The sequence below is a fragment of the Trachurus japonicus genome, chromosome 11, assembly GCF_045865225.1.
Source record: "Trachurus japonicus isolate A0001 chromosome 11, Traja_1.0".
Classification (NCBI taxonomy): domain Eukaryota; kingdom Metazoa; phylum Chordata; class Actinopteri; order Carangiformes; family Carangidae; genus Trachurus; species Trachurus japonicus.
The window spans coordinates 15,014,458-15,037,963 of NC_140917.1; the positions used below are offsets into that span (position 1 = coordinate 15,014,458).

General features: G+C 42.1%; 2 protein-coding genes across 3 annotated transcripts in view; one reads left to right on the top strand and one right to left on the bottom strand.

The window, feature by feature from the left end:
- epha10 (EPH receptor A10) overlaps positions 1 to 5,619 on the top strand; it is a 145,896-nt gene extending 140,277 nt beyond the window's left edge. For both annotated transcript variants that reach the window (XM_085791200.1, XM_085791201.1), the window contains 3 exons: positions 1,429 to 1,619; positions 1,743 to 1,907; positions 2,871 to 5,619. In XM_085791200.1, coding sequence (XP_085647326.1) covers positions 1,429 to 1,619; positions 1,743 to 1,907; positions 2,871 to 2,985 — 471 coding nt within the window. In that variant the 3' untranslated portion in view covers positions 2,986 to 5,619. The remainder of the gene's footprint in view (positions 1 to 1,428; positions 1,620 to 1,742; positions 1,908 to 2,870) is intronic.
- A 5,254-nt stretch (positions 5,620 to 10,873) lies between these two features.
- On the bottom strand, positions 10,874 to 23,272 carry LOC146978489 (prolyl endopeptidase). The gene is made up of 15 exons (XM_085791210.1): positions 23,114 to 23,272; positions 19,850 to 19,924; positions 19,625 to 19,758; positions 19,387 to 19,517; positions 19,085 to 19,294; positions 18,873 to 18,994; positions 18,669 to 18,774; positions 17,463 to 17,654; positions 15,591 to 15,788; positions 14,540 to 14,643; positions 14,109 to 14,245; positions 13,312 to 13,406; positions 13,057 to 13,188; positions 12,172 to 12,328; positions 10,874 to 11,572 (listed from the first exon to the last, which is right to left on the bottom strand). Exons 1-15 carry the CDS (start codon positions 23,153 to 23,155, stop codon positions 11,278 to 11,280), a joined length of 2,130 nt encoding a protein of 709 aa, XP_085647336.1. The 5' UTR covers positions 23,156 to 23,272; the 3' UTR covers positions 10,874 to 11,277.
- Between the last annotated feature and the right edge of the window lie 234 nt (positions 23,273 to 23,506).

The following is a 23,506-nucleotide window of genomic DNA, read 5'->3' on the forward strand; positions in this document are numbered from 1 at the left end:
ATAGCCGGCTTTTCTTCTTTTTTCCTCCGGTGCCCTTTCACAGAGCAGAAGAAAGTTTCCTCTCAGCCTCATTCATGTTATCAAACTTTCCAATTGAAGGGGCAAAGGTCAAGCTTGTAGAGCGCCGGGGATATTAATCCACTTTAAATTGATACATTATATCATAACGGAATTGTTGCTCGGCCTGTCCACCTGTGATCCGTCGTGCCCTTTACCTACCAGCTTTGATTAAATGGAAAATGTCAAATGCTGAAAAGCATTTTATGAATGCTCTTTAGTGAGATAGGAGCTTAAGGGGCTGAGAGGACGGTGGAGTGGGGCACCGGGTGAGTGCGCAGGAAGAGAGAAGAGAGCGTGTTTTAGGAAATTATGCTGCTGATGGACGTCGTTCGCTCCACCGTTATTTCCTCCTTTCAGGAGATTGTATTCCTTAAGAGTGATTCTGAGGGGGGTGGGGGGCAGATTGTATGTCTCTGGATATACTGGGAGAAGGGTGGTGGTGGTGGTGGTGGTGTGGGGCAACATTAGTTTGATGGAGGAACACAGAGGAAGTCTGGGAGGAGAGGGGGCAGGTGGTGGTGCTGCTTTCAAGCGCTGACATTTGAAGACTGTGAGGTTTCATGTGAGTAGATGAAAACTGCTGAGCAGAGATGAATCACTTCCTAAGTATCCAGTGACGTGTCTCTGAGAGGGGGCAGATATGATAGGAGCAGAGATGAAAATACTTTCACTGTGACATCTCTGTAACATCGTTTCTAATTTAGACCTGCGGTGACTGTTGTTTTTAATTTACAGGTTCACGGTGTGTTATATCCTAGAAAATTAAATACTAATGGCACAGTTTTCTGCTCTCAGGACCCAACTATTGTGATACTCAATCAAATATCCTGTGGAGTGACACTGAATATCCTGCAAAGAGACCTTTTTAACCTTCCTCTCCTCTCTCTGTGATAATAGCTGCCTATTTTTGCTCTGTGGTTTATTGTGAATGCAGTCGACAGATTAGTATTCAGTTCATATTGTTGGAGAAAGCAACATCTCATCAGGTGCCGCCTTAATATAAGTGAAAATTACAAAAAGCAGAGCAACGCACTGGAACATTGTAGGTGGTGTAATTAGTGACAGGAGAAAATGAAAGCCCAGCACTTTCCTGCTCTTATTTATCTAGGACCTGGACTGTCCAAAGGATTCTATTCTTGGCATCTAAGCATCTAAAGAAAAAAAAATGTTTTAAGTACCTTACTCAACTTTTTTAAAAGTAGGGCACAACTTTTCCTCATTTCTCTTCACCCGCCCCCCCACCTGGCCCGACCAGTCACAGACATGCATGTGGGGGATTTATCCATTTATAGTATTCGCACTGGAGAAAATCACAGTACTAATTCTAAGATGTCAGAGCTGATATTGATTTCCTGTTTGTGTGTGTAGGTGATAAAGGCCATCGAGGACGGCTTCAGGCTGCCGGCTCCCGTTAACTGCCCTCCACATCTCCACCAGCTGATGCTGGATTGCTGGCAGAAGGAGAGGACAGAGAGGCCCAGCTTCAGTCAGATCCACTCGGCCCTCAGCAAGAGCATTCGCTCGCCGGACGGCATCGGCTCCTCCACGCTGGCACGCAGGTACGGTCAGGTGATCTACTACAGGCTCAGTGAAGAGAGGGCTATAAACATTCACTTCTGTACATTTCCAATCAGTGTAGATCAGCCCTGCTTCCTCTTTTTCTTCTTCTCCTCCTCCTTAAGGACCCTGAGTTCATCCATCACTCTAGCAGAACGGCCCCTCCCCTCCTTCCCGTCCTTTAACTCAGTGGGAGAGTGGCTGGACGCAGTGGACATGGGCCGATACAAGGACAACTTCACCGCTGCAGGATACTGCTACTTGGAGTCTGTGGCGCGAATGACTGTACAGTGAGTATCCGCTGTAACCTTTGACTTCCTGTTTCCAAGAGGGTAGTCAAGTGTGTGGACCAGATACTGAGGCGATACAGTTACTGCATGAACTAAAAAATCATTCTGTGGATAGTCTTTATTCTGTTTATTCATTATTTTTTAACTCCTGAGATCTTGTAAAAAAAAAAAAAGCTGTGATAAATAAAACAAATGTTGAATTAGCCACACTACAAAAAATATCTGCCAGCTATTTTAATGAGCAGTTAATCATAATTCATTTTTTAAAACAAACCCCCAAATGTTCAATTATACTAGTTTCTCTATTGTGAGGATTTTTCCTGATGTAATAACCAAATATTTTTTTGGCTTTAAAGACTAACATAAACATAGGCTTTTTGAAGTCCAATTATTATTATTTTTTAAATGTTTTAAATTGAATAATTGGCAATGAAAATGATTGGTTATATAATAAGGTAAATGTATAAGGCAGGCAAACATTGAATCTTAAATGTCAAAGTTCTTGGAAGCAATTTGTTTTAATTCAAAAAAAAAAAAGTCAATGTCTGATTTTTTTTTAAAATTTTTTTACATGAGCTAGATACAATCTCCATACAATTATAATTTAGTTGACACATCTGTTTCAAACCGTGATTTAACGTTCCCAGGGGTGTGTCTACACTGTGACATCACTGTGTCTACAGGCGCAAACAGAGCACACCCACCAGTGACGTGGCGTGTGTTTAGCGGCAGTCTCTGCTCATGTAGCTGATCCACTTTCATCCAAGTTTTATCAAAGCGATTTTACACAGCCACAGAGATACGTTTTTTTTCCTGACTGATAAACTGTTTATAAATTAACCTGTAAATCTGAGCATAAAATAATTAGAAGTCAGCGACTCGAGCCTCTGATATAGAGTCCAATAAATGTCACATCTTTCCAACTAATCTTTGTAACTCTGGATCTTGTGTGTGCTCCCACAGAGACGTACTGAGCCTTGGCATCACTTCCCTGGAGCACCAGAAGCTCATACTGGCGGCCATCCAGACCCTCAGAGCCCAGGTCATCCAAATGCACGGGCGCGGTGTGCAGGTATAACGGACTGTCCACGCGCACGCCGAGTCTGGCACTGCTGCTGCTGCTGCAGACAGATGATGGGGTGGAGAAGAGGAGGGAGAGAGAAAGAGAGAGAGAGAGAGAGAGAGCTCTTCCAGACTTAAGGAAAGATGAGCAGATCTTTCGGTAAACCGCACTCCTCTATTTACTCCTCCTTCCCACACTTCCTCATGCCTTCCTTGATCCCTTCCTTCCTTTTTTTCTACGAGTCCCCCGCCCCCCTCCCCCCCAGCCCGCCTCGCCTCTCGGAGACGAGCAAGTGTTCCTGTTGTGATCGGGGGGGGGGGCAGCAGAGGAGTGATGTCATGTGACTTGTTTCTTTTTTTTGTGTGACCTCTATCTGCACTTTGACCTTCAGTAACTGTGTTAGCTCCATCTCGCTGGTTCCGGATCAGTGTGTTAAAAAAGTCTCTAAACTCTGTCTGAGGCCGCCGGGAGATGAGATACACTGCACTGCAAAAACACACGCACATACACAAACAGTCACACACAAACACGGTTATGAACCAGTGCTCAAAGAAACATTTACATATTTGGTTAGAATTTCCCTTTACCACAACATCAATTCACTTAAATAAAAAACAAAACAAAGTACTTTCAGAGGCGGGAACTATTTCACCGGCCTTGGATCAAGTAACGCTTTCCTCAGAACTGGCTCCGCTGATTTCACATCAAACTGGAACTGGAACTTCTTTACTACGAGGAGTCGGACACAGAACCATGTCGTTGTACATCAGAGCTGATCTGGTGTCAGATGGTGAAGGAACATCTCTGAAGGTCAAACCTGGCTGGAATGTAAAACCTGTGGTGTCAGAGCAGCAGCTTAAGAAGACTGTGCTGTCCCATGTCAAACAGTGGAACGGGTCTAGCGTACTGTATAGCCCTATATACGGTATGTGAAGTGTGAGCTACAGAGAGGGGTGTGCGATGATGTTCTGTACTTTCAGGAACATCAGCCCACTTCCTCTCTTTTTCCTTTTTCTGTTCTTTTTCTGTTTTTGTGTGGGGCCTCTGACAGTGAAACAAACGCTGCGGGACACAAAAGGGTTCGAAGTCGATTGTTCGCTCATCTTGTCGTACGCCACTGTTCGTTTCGCTTCTCTCCACCATCGTTTCTTTTTCCCTCAGTCCGTGCTCTCCACTTGTTTTTCTTTGCACATTTACAGAGTCTAATTCTGGCCCCGACCCACCCACCCCTCCTCCCTGCTAGCCTGCTGGGCGTCATCTCGGTACCATAATCCTCCTTCTCCAAAGGCTCTCTCACTACCATGTTTAATACTCTGTATAGGACTCAGGCCAACTCTGGAAGATGGCCTGACTCACTTATTTATCCATATTTATTTATGTTTACAGACTGTAACACAAACCTCTCCAGAAACAAGGGAGGAGAGGGGGGGTGGGGGTGGGGTGGGTTAGGAAGGTTTATTTAACTTATAGTATTTAAAAAAAGAAATGTTAAGCAAAGCAGTTGTCTCTTCTTGTTTTGTTTCCGTTTTGATTTGTTGTTGATTTTTGTTCTATGACTGTGAGCTCACACCTGAGCAGATGATAGTTGTTTCGACAGGAAGTGAGAGGAACACTGGAAGGTTTTTTTTTTTTTTTTACTGTCAGCACACAGTATCTGTGTATTCTCCAACATGACACTCAACACTACAGTTCATTTCAGGTCCATTATCATTGGATTTGCCGTCTACATTACAGTGTGTGTGTGTGTGTTACAGTACAGTATTACAGAATGTCGCGAAAAGAAGGAAAAGATGTTTGTTTTTCTTTGTAGCCGTCAGATTCTCATGTTTTTTGCTTTTACGTTGCTGTTAATATCAAGCCCTGCCATATGATACGACGTGGTTGCACTCTTTTCCCAGAATCCTGTACAGTGATCTGCCCCTTGCCTTTTCTGTTTTCCTATTTTACACACACACATACACACGATAGTTGAAGGAAGGAGTTTTTTGGGGCATTATTTCAACCTCATACAGCGTCACAACCGAGGGTTCATAGCATTTTTGACCGGGATATTGTAAGAGGTTTGTATTTGGTACAAGATGAGTTTCTTTTCTTTCTTTTTTTTCTTGTACTCTCCTTCTTCTCTCAATGTAACTGTTCTGTCAAATTAAAATAAAGTCATCTGTCCTTATAGATGTTCTCACGCACATGTTGACATATCTGGAGAAACACTCCGATGGTCCTTAACACACACACATACATACACACACAAAGACAGACTAAGATGCACACACACACAGTCACAAACAACAAACTGGACCTCGCCACCACGATGAATGAAACTCAAATTGTCTCCCCTCCCCCTGCCCACCTCTCTGTTACTGTGACCATTATGATATGTTTAATACTGTAAATATGTATTTGAAAATGCTAAATCTATTTTTATAATTTGTTTGAAGAACAATGTGTTGAATATAATATCTGCTCACTGTGTAAGGGTTTTATTTGTCTGAATTTAGGGCCATAGCTGAGAAACACTGGTGTTTGGAATATAAAACTGAAAAAAAAAGTTTCTTTTTTTTTTGTTAGTTTTTGATGATTTTTACCTGTTAGAAGAAAATCTGATGGCTGTTGCAATATTGAAATGTGTTATTAAAAAATCTCCAATATGAGAAAACACTCGTCGTCCCTGACTTCTATTTCTGAATCATATATCTGAAAACAATCTTCAACTAATAATAAAATGACATTAGTTTAAAAATATAACCATTTTTTAAACTAATGAATTCTATGACAATTGAACACGTAATTTTCATCAGCTCAGTTTATTGACTTACTGGCTTCTGAAAGATTTGGATCTCACTGGCTGCACATCCACTGTTTGATTTCTAAATCTATCTCTCAACATTTGAGTGTAGTGGCAGAACGAAATTTTGAAACTAACTATGTATAGTATGTACCATCTCTAACTCAATATAGCAGATTTGTTCTGAATGACAGCTTTCAGCATCACAGTTAGATCAATTTTTGTTGCCAATCTGTGCACAAATGTCCAGCTAAATACATGTATACAGATTACAACAGAACAACCAGTTACATGCTACACAGAGTTGTTGAGAAGACCATGATTCTTCTTAAATAAAAACAGCTTTTTGCCTATTGCACATTAAAGGTTCCCATCTTCTCAAACTTGCAATTCAAGGACTTTAAAAAAAAACGTTCACGGCCCAAATTCTCTTAAATTCAAGGACCCAACACAGCATAATCTGGGACATGAATCAAGGTTAATTACTGTTTCAACGCCAGGAGAGATAACATAGAACCAGCACCACAGGAGCTCAAAGACAACTATTAACAAGAGTGAATATATGAAGCCTTCCCTACTGTGCTGTGTGTGCACTGATGGCACATTATACACAGTATTATATTTTACACATGTGCAGAGAGCAGCTTATAGCAAATGTTAATATATATAGTAAATAATTAATGTTTAATGTTTTCTATTGTTGCACAGAATATAAGAAAATCAAGCACGAATATCTGTTTTTTGAGATTTTGTTTGTAGCATGAACTAAGACACAGGAAACACATCGGTTTAAACACTCGCCCACATATCAACTGTTATTTGCTGTAATGCTTAATTTTAAGTGAAAATGTGAAACTTCTATTCGCTGTCATCATGTTAAATGGAGCCAAGCCTCTCATGTATCTGAGAACCTCCTCAAACCGCAACAAAAACCTACAGGGCGGCCGCATTTCACAGTGAAGCTCTGCTGGTTTCAGTGTGAGGCCTGAGGGAACAGGGTCATCGCACTTTTAACTTCACTTCTGGTGCTAAGAAATGAACCGATGGCCACTCTCTCTTCTCTAACCTAAAGGCCGCCTGAGCCTCTTGTACTTATCTCTGTGTTTCCAGGTTAATGCCCTGGATCCACTTTACACCAGCATTCAACTTTCAGTTACCTCTCCCAGCCTACTTCTGTGAGCTCCACCAGGCTTCTCTCTCTCACACACACACACACACACACACTCTCTCTCTTTCTCTCTCCACTCCACCATGTGAACTTATTATTTCCCTCTCTCTGTGCAGGACTGGGGTTATATTACTTACTGCTTTATTACGCAACGCCCACCTTTTGCACCAGCAGCGAGCATATGGGAAATTATTGTAAATGCAAATTAACTTTGCGTGGGATTGCTGTGGGCAACTGTGTGGGTGTGCAGAAGTGGGCGCACTGGTACGCACTTCTGTGCCTGTTCAACATGGGTCGTGTGTGTGTGTGTGTATAAAACTATGTGCAAATGTACTGGAAGTGTGTTGCCAGTGCACGGGCATACATCTGAGTATCAGATCTTTTTATTTATCTCATACAGTTGCTGCAGCAATCCATACTTTTTATATTACAGTCTTATTGAAGTTGAGGATTGGAGTTTGAGACTTAATGAGTTTCATCTCGGAGCCATCGCTGGATGCTGCTTTCTGAACCTCCCACGCAATCAAACATCACCTCTCTCAGACGCTGCTTAGCAGACCCTCGCTGAGCAGCATCTGAACTCGTGCTGCAGTAACACCGGACTTGGATAAATCATTATCGGAGGCTTATTGTGGACTGACGCTAGCTTGTACTCATGATGTAATCTGATGAGGAAAAAAAAACACAAAAAAAGATTATTTACAGGTCTTATTTTTGTCTTTTGAATGATGCACTGCAAGTGTTTCAGTTGGATGAAGACAAAAATGAAAACGGTATAAAATAAACACATTAAAAAACATCTAATCTACATCATATAAATGATGAAATCCAACAGCCTTGACACTTGACTCCTGCCTGCTGCAGGTCACAAGCCACCTCAGCAGCTGCACACATGCTAAACGAACCGAGGAGCGCGCCTAATCAGCTGCCACGGCCTCCTATCTCCCTGTGGTGTGATATAATAATTGCTCTTGGTTTGAGTTTGATGTCTTAGTATGCAAACAGCACATCCCACAGTAACCCTCCTCGGCGACATGGCAGGTTCCACGTTAGTTGGTGTTTTATTAGGCTTCTCACGGTTGAAGCGTAAATCTCCAATCAGCTTTGCCTATTTATTCACTGTAAATGAGACTGGGACGGAGGATGGGTAGGGTTCAGAGTGGGGAGTGGGATGTGTGGGGGTGGGAGGGCTCTTCTGAGAGACTGAAGGGAAGGAAATCCCTGTTTCAAAATGCAAAAAATACGAGACTGGAATACCTGAGAAATCACAGTGAAATCAGGCCAGCACTCAAAAGACATGTGTAAGGCCTTTGAATAATTTAGAGGAAATTACAAAACGCTACATGTGATAATAACCTTAGAGCCAAAACGGTCACTTGATAAATAAATGAGTGTGAGATATAAATGTTTGATTCAAGTTTTGAGTCATTAACATAATTTATTCTGTTATATCACTGTAAACTAAATTATTCTGGTGTAAGTCGTCACCTAGAGCTCATGGAATGGCTTTTGATTTACTATTTGTTAGTTTTTAGAACCTAAGAAATTCATTAAATACATAATAAACAGATGTATTAATGAAAATAATGATTAATTTTGGCCTGAACTTACAGGTTCAAGCTGCTGCCCCGTTTTATATCTTCATCTTCAAAGCTTTATCCCTAAGATCAAACCTTATAAAAAATAAAATAAAGAAGATTTTACAGTTGAATAACAAAGAACAAAAACTTGAGTCCTGAAGTGTGAGAGGAAGAAACAGCAGAGAGACAGAGGAAGAGGACGGATACAAAGGCGCACAGGGAAGCAGATGACACCTCTGTAAAGACATTAGTGATTCCCAGCTGTGTGTTGAGAGCCCCCCCCCCTCTCTCTCTCCTTCTCGTCCTCCCTCTATCCCCTGCTCCCTTTGCTCCGTGTGAAGATTAAAGTGAGCGGCATAAAGGGGAGAGAGCGGTCCACCTCTAAGCTACTGTGAAGGGGAAACTTCCTCCAGCACAAAAGTTCTGCTCTCCGCTCTTTGCCAAAGCGTGCCGCAGCTCAAATCGGCTTTTAGAAATTAATCCCTGCATTATGGAGAGAGTAAAGTAAACAAACGGGAGGACAGGATGGGGACCTGGGAGCGTGAGACAACTGGGGGAGGAAAGGAGAGGAGCCGCGAGACGGTGAGGGCTTTGTAGGTGAAAAGCTCGCGGTATTCCGGAGAGAGAAAGAGAGAGAGATGTGAAGGCCGTGTGTGCTTCTACATGAGAGGAGGGAGAAGGAGCTCAAGAGGTGACGGGCGGGTGGAAGGAGGAAATGAAGCAGCACGAGCCCGAGCAATCCTGCGGGACACTCCTGGGTGAAGAGCGTCACAGCCTTTTTGCTGCATGATCTCAAAGCCCCTTCTCTCTGTCTCTCATATGTCCAGCTTATTACTGGCTTTGTCTTTCCGTGGCTTCATTCAACCACGTTTTCCCCCGTGGCAAAGAGTCATTGTCTGCAAATCCTCCTCCTTCTCCTCTCCTCTGCCTTCCCGCTCTCCTTTTCCCATCCTATCTCTCCACTGAGAGGTGCTGCTTAGATAAGGCCTGGGGTTCAGTCTGACGAAATCAGAACTTCCCGCTGAGCCCAGATTAAACTCTGAGTGACCGAACGGACAACTTCTCTCACTTCCCCGTGGTTTGGCTGGGAAGGAGTTTCCATCTCTCTTTTTGACAGTTTAAACACTCGTCTGTCTGGCCGCCTCTCGAGGCTCTCCATAAGTGCACTTTAAGTCTCTCACGGCTTGTCTGCTTGTTGCCTGTCTCTGTCTCACCATATATCTGCCGTCTATCATCGCTCTCTTCCTCTCTCAACATCTCTGTATATACTCTTCAGATCTTTCCACCTCTCCCCACACTTTGAAACTTCACAGCTCCACACGTCCGCTCCTCATATATACAACTCCTCTCTCTTTGTCCTGTGTTTTATACAGATGTATCCTACTACTCTATCAACCAGTGATTTGGGAGATCGGTCATTCCAGGCAGCTGCCCCAAGGCTTTGGAACGCCCTGCCTGACCACCTGAGGGCCCCCCAGACCACAGACTGTTTTAAAAGAAACTTAAAAACGTTACTTTTTAAGAAAGCCTATCCCTGATGTCCTGGTCTTTTAGAATGTCCCTGTGCTTTTTTGCTAATTTAGCTTTTCTATTTTTTCTAATCTTTATTGTAAGCGCTTTGAGACTTGTTCTTCAGGTGAAAATGCGCTCTATAAATACAATTTATTATTATTATTATTATTATTATTTCATCCCCCTCCTTCCACCACTACCACATGCAGATAGGCCAGTAGATAGACAATAAGGGATTTAGCAGAGTGGCCTCCTGCTGTTTGTGTGTTTTTTTTTTAATCCACAATCCCTCCCAATGAAGCAGCCGAGCAGAATGACCCTAAACTGACATCAAGCCTTTGACCTGGAGGTGTTGAGTTTACAGCGGGGGTTTCTGCAGCCCCACACTGCCACTTGGTGGTGGATGCAAGAACATCATACAACAAAGGAGCACCACAGTGGTTCACCTGGTAGAGCATGTGCCATGTTGGGCCTGGTGCTGATCGCAGCGGCTGTGGGTTTGAATCTGGTGGGTTTGAATCTGGTGGCTTTTTGCTGCTTGTCATCCCTTGACTTTCCTGTCTACCTCCACTGTCCTATCAAAATAAAGGCGTAATACCTGACATAATAACTTACATGCACTTTTTACAGTTTTATATTTTATATATATTTTAGAGGGGAGAGTAGTTTTGTTTTTTGTTGTTGAAAAAATTACAATTATTAAAACTGTTGTCATTAATAATAATAATAATAATACAGGTGATTTTCTGTTAATGACTAAATCTCTCACCCACGTGCTGCACAGATGTAGTTAGATGGACTCGGAGGGGCTCTTGACATTTGGGATACTACAGATTATATAATACGATAGGACAATGCTCATAGTGCAAATAAAGGTTTTATTGAAGCTTTTCAAATTCAATTTCAATTTTACAATGGGTAGGTTTAAAAAAAAAGTCATTCTAGTGCATTAATCAAAGGTTAAAGTCGTCGACATTTAAAAGCTGTTAAGAAGCAGTGTTACGATGAGTTGTCAGGTTGGTATCATACTGTCACCGTTGGTTATTATCATTAGCTTTTTTTATCTTTATCTTAGTTTAATCGTTAACTGTAATTATCCATCTCTTTTCATTTAAACTCTTCCTTTGTCCCTGGATATTGATCCTCTAGTTTATGGATCTTATTTCTGTAGTTTTAATGAAAACAATAATAAAACAAGTTTAAAGAGTTATCATCATCCCTTGATAAACGTTTTCCCATCTGTAGCGGTTACCTCCCTCTCCTCACTCCTTCCAGCTGAGGCCCAGGGTCTCAGCGATGAAGGAGAAGATGTGAGCGTCCTCGAGGATGGCTTTGGCGGTGGGTTTCCCTGCACCGTGACCACTCCGGGTGTCCACCCTGACCATCAGGGGCTGACGCTGCAGGGGGCTGCTGCCAACCCCATGCTGCAGGGTGGCACAGTACTTGAGGGTGTGCAGAGGCACCACACGATCATCATGATCTGCTGTCAGAAGCAGAACGGCGGGGTAGGGAGGGCCAGAGTACGGAGGCTGGGGCAGGTTATGGAGAGGAGAATATCTGAAGAGGGGGTGAGAGAGAGAGAGTAGGTGGAGGGGGAATGTGATAAAACACCAACAATAAAGCTGATCAACAGCAATGACTTGACCAGAGTGTAGAGGATAAACTCCACACACTTAATATTTGATTCCCAAATGAGGACTGTGACTAATACAACACCATTTCCACTCATGTCAGGATGGGATTTGAGTGCAACTTTATAGGGATAGTCTGCAGTGCCCCCCCCCCCTACTGAGAAACACCAGCAATACACTGCTGTGAATGAGAGTTGGTTGGTTCCAGATAAACTAACTTTTTTCCGACTAGCTGATGTATTGTAGATTTTTACTTTATATCGTACTCTTGAACTGGTGTATTATTTTGAGATGGGACTTCTCATAGGCGGCGAAAATACACAGATTAACTGTCCCTCATTCATTGCCTGTGTCTCGGTGCAGCGCAGTGCGCCGGTGTATACTTTGTAGCCATTTGTACCTCATACAACCCCACTTCAAAAAAACGGAACTATCTCTTTAATGTATTCTCATGCAAAAGTGTGTTTGTGGTTATGATTTTGTGTGTGTGTGTGTGTGTGTGTGTGTGTGTGTGTGTGTTCATACTTGCTGAGCCACTTGAACTGCTCCGGTTCCTCAGAGCAGCCGTAGTCGGTTGTCCAGGCATGGCCAATGGTGAACTTGTGGAACTTGAGCATATCCATGACCCCGACCTCTGCCACAGCACAGCCGTACAGGTCTGGACGCTGGTTCACGCAGGCCGCTGTGTATTTAAAAATTTTGGTTATAGATTTAATTTTCTTATGAATGCACATACACGCACATATTTTCATCCGCTTTACTTCACACTGCAGGACACAATCACTCCTAAATGGCCACTTACACAACACAGAAGAAGACATTATTTGGGTTTGTGCGATGCCATATGGCAGTCGCTCTTTGGTAAATGATGTGACTAATCACTGTTTAATGTTCTGTTTAATTGCTTAATTAATTGAAGCTAAGCAGCTAACTGCTGTTAGAAGAATTTGACATTAGCAATTATGACAAAAAAAATGCACTAAAATAAGCAAAAAGAAAAAAACAGTGATCAATGAAGCTGGGACTTACAACACAACAGTAATCTTAGCTTCAGGGTTTTTTATTTATTTATTATTTTTGCAGTGTGGGAGTTGGAGGTTATGGGGGGTTGACTCTGTGTGCCGTTAGTAACCTCATGGGTTAAACTGTGGGAGCTGGGCTGTTAAATTGAGAAGAAGTCAAAGTAAAGCTCCATGACCAGAGTCCAGCTATAAAAAATAAAGTGCAGGGCTCCCACACACACACTCTCGGCTCCTGAGTGCAACAATGCAGAATAGTTATATACCTTTAAACCCTTTTCACTTTCTCTTGCTCTCTCTAACCCTTTGGCTTTATCGCTTAATTTCCCAGTACATAAAAACATACATAATGCACACACACACACTCAGACAGAGCTCATCCTGCACTTACCCACTAGCAGCCCTCCATTAGAGGCTCCGTTGATAGCGATGCGACTGGCTGTGGTGTACTTTTCCTGGATCAGATACTCTGCTGCACACTGGAAGTCATCAAAGCAGTTCTGCTTGTTCGCCAGCGTTCCACCTTCAAAAGCATAACAGTTGTTTCACTTCAGATTTAAATAATAGAAAACTCACTTTTCATGTTTTCTGTGTTAACACTTTCTATCTCTCTGACGTCAGGAGGTCAGATCTCTCCTCCATGCACCTTTGTGCCAGGTGAGGCCGTACTCTCCGCCCCCTCTGATGTTGGCCACCGCCAGTATCCCTCCCAGGTGTCTCACGAACAGCAGGTAAGCAACACTGACAGAGACAACAGACAGAGGCAGGAACAGTCAGTGCAAACAAGTATAAAATAGGAAAAACACACAAGAAAGATAAAATTATGAATGAAAGAATCACAGAAATATATTTTTATGAATTGAAATGGCAAATGTAGCTTGAGTAATCTACTCAGAATTCATTTACTTTAAAAATCCCATCACTACGTTATACTTACATTTATATCACATAGGGTACACAAAAGAACACGCAGCTCTTTATCAGTGGGGCAGTGTGCACACAGTCCAGTTTTTCTCAAGCACCGACATATATTTGCATCATTAGCTGATCGTTAACTGTGCAATCAGACTCCAACCAGACCCTCGTGTTTCTGTCCTTGCTTCTGAAGTATCTGCAGAGACGGCTGCTTTGTTTACAACAGAGGCGAGTACGAGCCATCAGCCCGACTCTCGTGTGCTTTTCAATCAGAAATGTGTTATGTAACACTGATGATGTGTGATTTTACACTGATTGTGCATAATTTATGCTGTGGAGGGTCAGATGAAATGTTGGTTTTCTACAACATTTCTACTGCTGTTTCATGTTTTACACAAAAACTGCCATTGCTCACAACAGTCTGTATTTCTGGGGACAAGATCAGTTACCACATCTCCAACAGTTTTTAAGTGACATTTAGTAGAAAGTGTAGTTGAGAGATTCTGGGTAAAATGACTTTGCACTTACTTGTAGTACGGTTGTATGGAGTTCTCAAAGCCTCCATATCCATAAAGGAAAACAGGATGAGATCCATCCTTCTTCAGACCCTTGGCATGGACTAAGAACATGGGGATCTTGGTTCCATCTTTACTGGGATAAAAGACCTGAGAAGAAATTAGAGATTAGGTTTTAGAAAACTCTTAAAGGGGAGGTTGGTGTTATATTTTTTATCTGATCTCTTTTTGTCAGTTTTTCTTGTTTACGATGAACTGTTCACACATACAGACCATTAACCACTTCCTCAAACATAGTAAGTGTGCAGTTTGGTGGAAATCGATATTGTCACACAAACATGCAGAAAGAGGATGTTTATCGTCTTTCTGCACAGAGCAAATGAGCAAGTGTGAGGTCTGCACTACAGAAACATGTAGAGAAGATAAAAACAGGGGGGTCGTTACCTGGGTGGTCTGGTAGTCCTCTTGCTTGATGCCTTTTACCTCCACCTCCCTGAACACTTTGGGCTCTGGGATGGGCTCACTCAGATCACAGTGGTAAATGATACCTGGGCACCACAGAACCAGGTTAGACACACAGGTTAGAGGCTACTGCAAGTTAAACTAGTTAAACAGCAACAACATATAACTGGTTGTTCACATTTAGTAAGAGGATTTAAAGGGATAGTTCAACATTTTGGCAAATGGAGGCTCATGGAATTTTTTGGTTTCCCTCATCAAACTAATCAAATCCAACAACTCCAAAACACTCTCATGGACAAGTTGTGACCTGCACATTCACCACGCTGAGATAATAACGGAATGTTATGAGATATGTTTTCGAGGTAAATTCATGCAAAACCGATGATGCGTGTTTTTCGGCAAGCAGTTTCTGCATTTGCCTTGAAAACAACTCTGTCTGGTAACATTCCGTCATTATCTCATAGCGTGGTGAATGTGCAGGTCACAACTTGTCCACCAGAGCGTTTTGGAGTTGTTGGATTGTGTATTTGATGAGTTTGATAAGGGAAACCAAGAAATCCATTAGCCCCCGTAGCGTAGCTCTGAGCAGCTTGTGGCTCTGCTCCGCCATTCTGAAAATAGCTTGCACAGACAATTAAAGGTAACAAACCTACTGCTAAAACTATAAGGATTATGGCAATAGGTCAATTTGCCAAAATGTTGAACCGTCCCTTTAAATATTCTGTATATTTTCTTACACTTGATGTAACTTTTAAAAGCAGCATTAGAAGTAACGGCTGCCATTACAGTAGCAGTACAGCACCGATTTTAAAGGTGGAGCTGAAACTTATTGATAAACCTATTAGTCGATCAGGAGAAAATTTAACTGCAGCACTTCTGTAATTCACTGGCTCATGATTTTGAGATGTGACTGTCCTGTTGTCTTGCTTTAGTGCGCTCTAAAGAGATTTCCCATATACAGATGTTCATTACAGTATATTTCATATGGGAATAGTGCAGAATAATAGACAGATGTATCAAATGACTGAATAACCTGGTGTGGTGAAGGAGGTGAACTTGTAGAAGAACTCAGAGTGTTTCTTCTTGCAGCTCACACCGGCCACTGTGCCAACGTCCAGTGGCAGGTCCCTGACCACTTTGCCTGTGGACAGCTCGTACACCTGCAGGATGTCCTTCACGTCGTGGACGTAGTTGACCAGCAGGTGGTGTTGGTTTAGACAGGAGACGAAGCCTGCGGAGGGATACAAAGAGGAAGTGGTAAACAGTGAACAGACAGTATGTTGTATGTATGTTATGGTGCAAACTAAAGGAGACTGTTCCTTGTTCTTTGTCTTCCTTCTCTGCGCTGCACATATACAGAGGTATGTACTACTAATTTACTTTATTGATTCATCTCGTGAACTAGGGATGAAGGCAATATACCTCTTAAAGTCTCTTAAAATGTTACTGTAGATATTCAGCACAGCCTTGATGCAGGTACAGACTTTTGCTGGAAATCCTTTCCCACCAACAACCAGCAGAGGGCAGACAAACATGCTGTCAGCTCCTTGTACTGTACGTGCAGGACTTAACTCAGTTGGTGGCAGTGGTGATACAGCAGCTGACTTCTCCTGGTTACCGTCAGTGACACAGTAAACAGAACTCCATATAAGGCATATCGCTTTGAGTGTGGTTAGTGTGAAGACGACGACAACACAGGTAAAAGTGATGAATCAGTGAAATTCTGATACCCACAACCACCAAGGACAAAGTTTTGGTGTACATCAGTGATGTTGCTGGGCATTATCAGAGAAATTAGGTTGGACCTGTTACATGGCCATTATAGGAGAATTATTTACATACAAGGCATTTTTATCAATTAATTATATATGGAGCCATTCACTGGCCATGCATCTTCAAAAGTATTACTTGGACATATTAAACATAGAATAACATCATATTATTGGATCTAAGTACCAGCTTTCAAGTGTGGATTTCATTGCTCACAGTGACTGACTGTATTTTACTGCCATGGGACGTGCAGATACACAAAATTAAGTGCAAAATAACATGTAACATGCTTATCAAATTTCAATACTTCCATAAATTCATGTTTTATATTATTACAACTTTGTTTCACATTTATCGGTTTAAAAAACAGCTTTCACCACCCACAGGTGTAGGTTTAGACAAAGTGTGTTAATAAACCACTTATCTGGATACACATTAGTTTAGTTTAGTTTATTATTATTGTTGGACAGCATTTATACAATTCATATCCTGAAAATACTGTAAAACTGTCCATTCATTTATTTAAATTATTTTTTAAAAATATATTTTCGTTTTTGGTTCCGTTTGCATTTCTTATTTTGACATTAGTACTGACGTGTGTGTGTCTGCGCGTGTGTGTGTCTATATTTCCCACAGGAAGCGTGGATATTCACTTCTGCATGTTTCATTGATCTCCAGGGACTCTTACCATCATCTGAATGACGCATAGCCAAAAAAAAAAAAAAAAAGACAATGTGCTGTTAGACCAGATTTCACTTTTTGAGAAGAGTTCCCCCTGACGAAGGTCGCAACCACAGAAACAAGAACTTCCAGTTGCGATGACTGCACTGTCATCAGGACAGAATTCAGTGAAACAGCGTTTTGCAAGATTTCAAGGGCTAAATAGTGGAACTACGATTCCACGTAGTCGCCCTTTACATGCTTCTCAGGCTTGGTGGAGTTTTCACACACAACAAGACAAGCCCAGAGCTGTCATGCCAACAAAGGCCTGTTTTACAAGCCAACCACAAAATTGCTTTATGAAGTCTCAGACTTATCAAATTTCGTCTGTAGTGACCCGAAACTGCACAAGTGAACCACAAAGCAGGCCCTCTGTCTGACTTCATGTTCTAATGTAATTTGCATTAAGTCTCACCCAGGACATCCTTGTCATGCTGTGGTAAGAGGGTGGTCCAGTGCTGCCTGTCTGGCTTCTGGATGTCTATGTTGATGAGACAGTATCGAGGGGCATCCAGGTTGGAGCGGAAGGTGAATACAGTTCCCTCGTTGGTGATATAAGAGTACTGGGCTTCGAAGTTGTCCACAAGTTTCACCCACGGAAGAAGCCCTGGAGGAGAGGAGTGAACAAAATGGCATTACCAACACTGACCATTGGAAATTCCACTTTTTTATGGCTTTTCTCTCGGTGGCATTATATTCTGAAATTTACTATGCAACTCTCTTACACTGAAAGTTTCAAAATCCCTGTTTGGGGGGCGAGAGACATTTTTCACAGCAAAAGTCAAACCAAAATGAATTTGGAAATCTCCTCATCTGGTGAAGTAACAGTTGAGTCACTGCCACTGGTTTCAACTGCTCTTCTGCTGATAAAGCACGTCACCGTGTTTGATGCAGCTATGGAGATAACATCTATGGCTGCCCACGGTCTATTGAAAAGCTGGCGTTGTCAGAGATTAAACATATTTCTACTCATAGAGTACACTACATGTGCACACAAAGCAATATCAGACTGACAAAACTGAAACTTGACAGCTCATGTTCTCATAGTGAAGCTCCTGTGCCACTAATAATTACTGTTGAAACAGAAATTACGATTTTGAAAACGGATGTAAGGAACCTTATCTGCTCCAAGCTTCTCAAAAAAAAACAGGATTTACTGTATTTCTTTGTCCCTCTACCATTTTATTTTATTATCATTTCTAAGATTTCATGATAATGAATATGTTAGTGTTTTGAACTTTTACGAACAAATCAAGATATGAAGACACCACCAAACATGGCCAGTATAGTCAACTAAGAAATAATAATGATTTGCAGATGCGAAACCTTCATAGTAAAAAGACATTTCCTTCTCATGAATTGCTTTATTTTATAGAGGTAGCTGTCCAACACCCTTTTGGATCACTTTGGGCTTCAGTGTTTGTTGATTCACTCTTCTTCAAATCAACCTTAATGGGGTTTATTTTTGTGTTACATCAATTGAATATAATTTATTCTGGGTGCGGGTGAATAAATAGTACATCAAAGCAGACCGGAAGTTTTAATCAGTACATGTTTTCTACAAAAACACACACACACACACACACGAACTGCAAGTTGAGTTTACATCAGGAATACAGACCTGTGATGCCATTGGGCAGCTGCTGCAGGTCACAGTACCACAGCTGGTTGACAGGCTCACAGCCCTCAGTGATGGACAGGACCGCATATCTACCATCATCTGATATCTGAGCCGAAGGGAGAAGAAATTAAAATAGGTAGAAAGTTTTTGCTCTAATGGTCTTGATTTTAATATCAAGTAATTTACTCATCATTGGGGACTTACAGTGACTGAGCTGTGCCACTTTGGATGGTCGGGGAACTCGGCGACCAGAATGTCCTCTGACTGCTTGGTACCGATGACGTGATAGTAGAGCTTCTGATTGATGTTGCAGGTGGTTTCTGTGCCTTTAGTGAAATACAGAGGGGTTAAATATTCAATATATTTGTATTAGTCTTTCTGTGTTGGTGCATTATTCTATTCCTATCCCATCCTACCATCTGTTTTTCCTTCCTGACGCGGGTAGGAGTTGTAAAAGATGCCCTTTGCATCGTGAGTCCAGGCCAGACAGCTGAACTTTACCCTCTCCAGTACATCAGGCAGAGCGCTGAGGTCGTCAGCCTTCATGAAACGGACTGTCACCCAGTCTGAGCCACTGCTACTCAGACCATATGCAAAATATTCACACTCCTCCGAGAGACGACCCACTGGATGGAGAGAGAGGAACAGAGGGTTAAAGGAAAGCCGTCAGCAGTGTAAATCTTCCTCTTTTCATCTGTGCACAGTGAGTGTGGCTCACTCTTCAGTGCCACAGTGCCATCTTCAGAGAGTTTGTTTGGGTCGAAGAAGACAGTGGCAGGTGCATCCAGGGAGTCCTGCACATAGAGCACATCCTGGTTCTGGAGGCCTTTGTTGTGAAAGTAGAAATATCTGAAAAAAAACAAGAAACTGAGTCAATATCACGCCTGCACTTTGTTTATTTAGTCATTAGTCATCAGTGCAGTGTTTTTTCAATCTGTGAAGCACTTATCTCTTACCTCTGCCCTCTTTTGTAAGGGCAACTGTATTTGGGATAGTCATAGAGATCAGTGAGGCGTTGGTGGAACTGAGCTCGGACAGCACATCCCTCCAGATACGGCATGGTCAATTTGTTCTGCTCCTCAACAAAGACCTGAAATACAGAGGGAGAGTGCAGAGGGATGACATTTGGAGTGTTTACGTTCAGAGGAAGTTTCAGTTTTCTGCCCGAGATCATAACATACCATTGTTTCAGCACTATCAGGATCCTCCAGCCAGGCGTACGGATCACTGATCTTAGTTCCATGGTAGTCATCCACCTGTTGATCAGGCACACAGGTTAAACAGGAACAAAGCACAAAATGATGCAGGCACAATCAAAACAAGTGGGTTTGATCTCTGGCTTCTCTTGACAGAGTTGGCATCAGCATTTCTAACTGTCAACAGTAAGTACTGTCAACTGTAAGTCCACCTAGTGTTGCATTCATTGTAGCAGATCTTGAGTTAATTAATAAATTACAGTCTTTCTTGTTATATTTTCCCTGCAACAAGCAGCCAAATTCACATGATTTGCAGTGACGGAAGCAGATTTCTGCACAGATGAATAAAGACATTTGATTGTTTTTGCCAGAACTGCAGCCAATTTCCTGAGAATCACTTCATCAGTATTCCTGAGAATACAAAACTTCAGTTTGGCATCAATCAAAGAAAATCAAACCTGGGGCGGTGCGTGGCACAGTGGTTAAGGCGGCGTCCCCCGGTTCAAATTTCCTGCATGTCATTCCCCCTCTCTCTGCCTTCCCCTTTCCTGTCTATCTCACTGTGTGCTATCAAATAAAGGCAAAAACGCCAAAAAATATACTTGTAAAAAAAGAAAGAAAATCAAACCTGTACACACCCACTTTTATGGTTTTTGTTTAGCAAGTTCTCTGTCTGTATGTCTCCAGTTTTAATAAAAAAATGAGTGAAAGTGGTTTAAGAAAGGCAAAGTATTCATTGCTTATCTACATGGGCATTTTGCTGTTCTTCTTAAGAAGCGCTGTGCAAGGTAGGACCCATTTAATATCGAAAGAGAACACAGTATTGCCAAATAGTTGAGATGATGAATTGCTATTGACCCTGAGGACAGGATGAAAGTCTCAGAGTTTTTACAGGAGTTACATCAAGAGCTCTCACCCACATGTGCCGATTCTCAAGAAACAAGGGAGTGGGATTCACAGAAAAAAGTCCTACACTGACTGATGGTTGGTTGAAAACCCACACATTTCTGGAAGCAAACCTCCGGAGATTACAACATACTATGTGCTAGTCAGAAGACCATATACCTGAGTTTGTGTCCGAATGTGTCTCTTTTTATTCCCATTCATATATGAGGTTGCAGGGTTAAACATATAGCCTAAGTTTCGATCAGGGTTGTCAATCCTGCTCCTGTATTCATCCACACCTAACTTTCAAGAAGTGTTTTTTCATTCCTCTAATGGTCATATAAAAAAAGACTCCATAAAAGCTTAAAGCAGAAGTAAGCGGAATGTTTGTGTTAATATAAGTCTTAAATAGTTATATCTTCCCACAGCAATAGAGTGTTTGGTCCGAAACACGGGTCTGTCAGTCACTCTGCTCTGCTGTAAGCCGAGGAGAAAACTTTCCTTGTATCCTACAACCTTTATCCAATGAGGAGAGAGAACGGCATGAAGGGCTGTGTGTGCAGCCAAGGGATGCGCGTGAATGTGGTGACGTAGGGACGAGGACCAATAGATCCAGGACGAGGGCGGGGGCTGCTAACTCCATCGGCTGACAAGAAGTTAGCCAAAACGACCGGATCGCTTACTTCTGCTTTAATAAATCAGTAACTATTAATACATGCCGTCATTCTTCCGTTGCGTTATCTGAGACTTGATACATGCACTATCCTGTTAGTGAGGTCCCTAATTTACCTGCTCCAAGGCAACTCTCCTCTTTTGAAACATTTCCTTTTGTTTTGTTGCGTAACTTTGTCGCGTCTTGCCAGCAACTCAGGCAATGCAATCCTTTTTGTTTACTATGTCGTAATCTGAGAGCTCGGCTGTTAAAATTGTGATGCCATGTTAGTGACAAACACAACTGTGCACTACAACGTAAACCTCCATACCTAGAAGTGAGGACAGTCATGTCCTCTTTATTCTTTCTGGGACACACAGAAGATAATAATTCTTTAAATAAGATTAATGTATTGCTACAGTAAATTGATTAACAGAAAATGAAATTGAAACAATGTCATTAGTTAGTTTAGTTATCATTTTTTATTCTCTTTGTCAATATCCGTGTTAGTAAGTTTAATACCTTTGTAATTGAATATTGTCAGGTATTTTATTGATTAATTGATTGAGAAAATAATGGGCATATTTACTTAGAATGAAGCTGCAGATGAGTAGTGTTAAGGGTAACAATTATTATCTTGTTGATAACATCAGTCAGTTATTCATCGTTAATCAAGTGATCTAAAATTTCTTTAAGGGGTGTGTGGCGACGCTGGAGGAGCGATGACTCTGGTCATGAAAGTCCCCTGGAACAATACACACCGTCAGCCAATCGCATGAGTGTGGAGAAGCTGCTGATATCACTGTGACGTTGTTTTACAGACTGTTAGTTTTACTTGATCCGGACTGAACGGCAAATGCGTGAAATGCAAATGCTGCGGTGTGTAACACATGAATGACTTTTACACTAGGCCTTGAAAGTTTTGTTTTTCTTCCACCCTCATCACAGTGCACCGTCTCCTCCCTGAATTTCACTGACAAACTCTCTTTGATACTGACCTTGCTTTAATCTCTTTAAGGAAACAATCATTGTTTTATTGATGACGCAGATCAAGTATTATAATTCCAGCAGATAAACTCTCTGCAACTCTTTCTATAGAGTTAAAATAAGTAGATTAATATTCAAGTGTGGTGAAGGCCTGGAAACCTGTTTTATACCACCATGCACCAGGCAGGAAATTAGCCTGAGACTCAATTAAAAACAGTGTTTTCTATCTCAGTGTGTCTCTAATCAATAATTTCATAATTTCTTTATGGGGGGGGGGCTAAGACTCGGTATCATTAAAATCATGGCTGAGGCCCTGCACACACAAAACACAGGGTGGTCCACAGGATCCTGAGGCAAGGCAACTGTCAAACGAACAAAAAAAAAAGAGCGTAAGGAAGAAGATGCTGATTCACGTTGACGTCATGACGCGGGGTGTTTGTTTTACTTCACCTGGACCGCGCGGAAGTGCGGCGCTTATGGTTTCAACACTTGTCGCTACTTCTTCGCGTGTTACGTCTCTGGTTACACCACTTGAATGAACTTTTTCACTCGCTCTTAAAAGTTTTGTTTTTTGTTCCGTCATGTTATCGCCATTCGCCTCCGTAACTTCCCCTCCCTTTATGGCTCTTCTCTAGCTCTCTTTCCCTCTCTTCCTGGTCTCGCTTTTCCTGCTATTAAATCACACCGACAAACGGACAGAGATAACAAAACTCTTCGACACTGACCTTACTCTCATCTCTTCGGGCAGCCGGGTACTTAAACGCCATGACGGGGTTTTCCTAACGTGCTCCTCTGCTTAGCTTTTCTCTTACTACTTGCTCGTTTTTATTTGTGCTTATCGTTCTCAATGCAGCGCCTCGAGTAAATCAATGGAGGCTCGAAGTGAAAGTGAAAACATTCCCCCTACGCATGCACGTACACACACATACACACACGTGTACGTTTGCACGAACAGTCCGGGCTCGTGCAGCAGCAGCACACAGGAAATGATGTGGCGTTCAGGGGCACAGTCGTCGTACGTGCTGTGGCGCATTTGCCAAATTAAAACGACATTTTGCACAATTTCAAAAAACACCCTACCCTACCAAATCATTACCTTTGGAAAAATAGTGACGTAC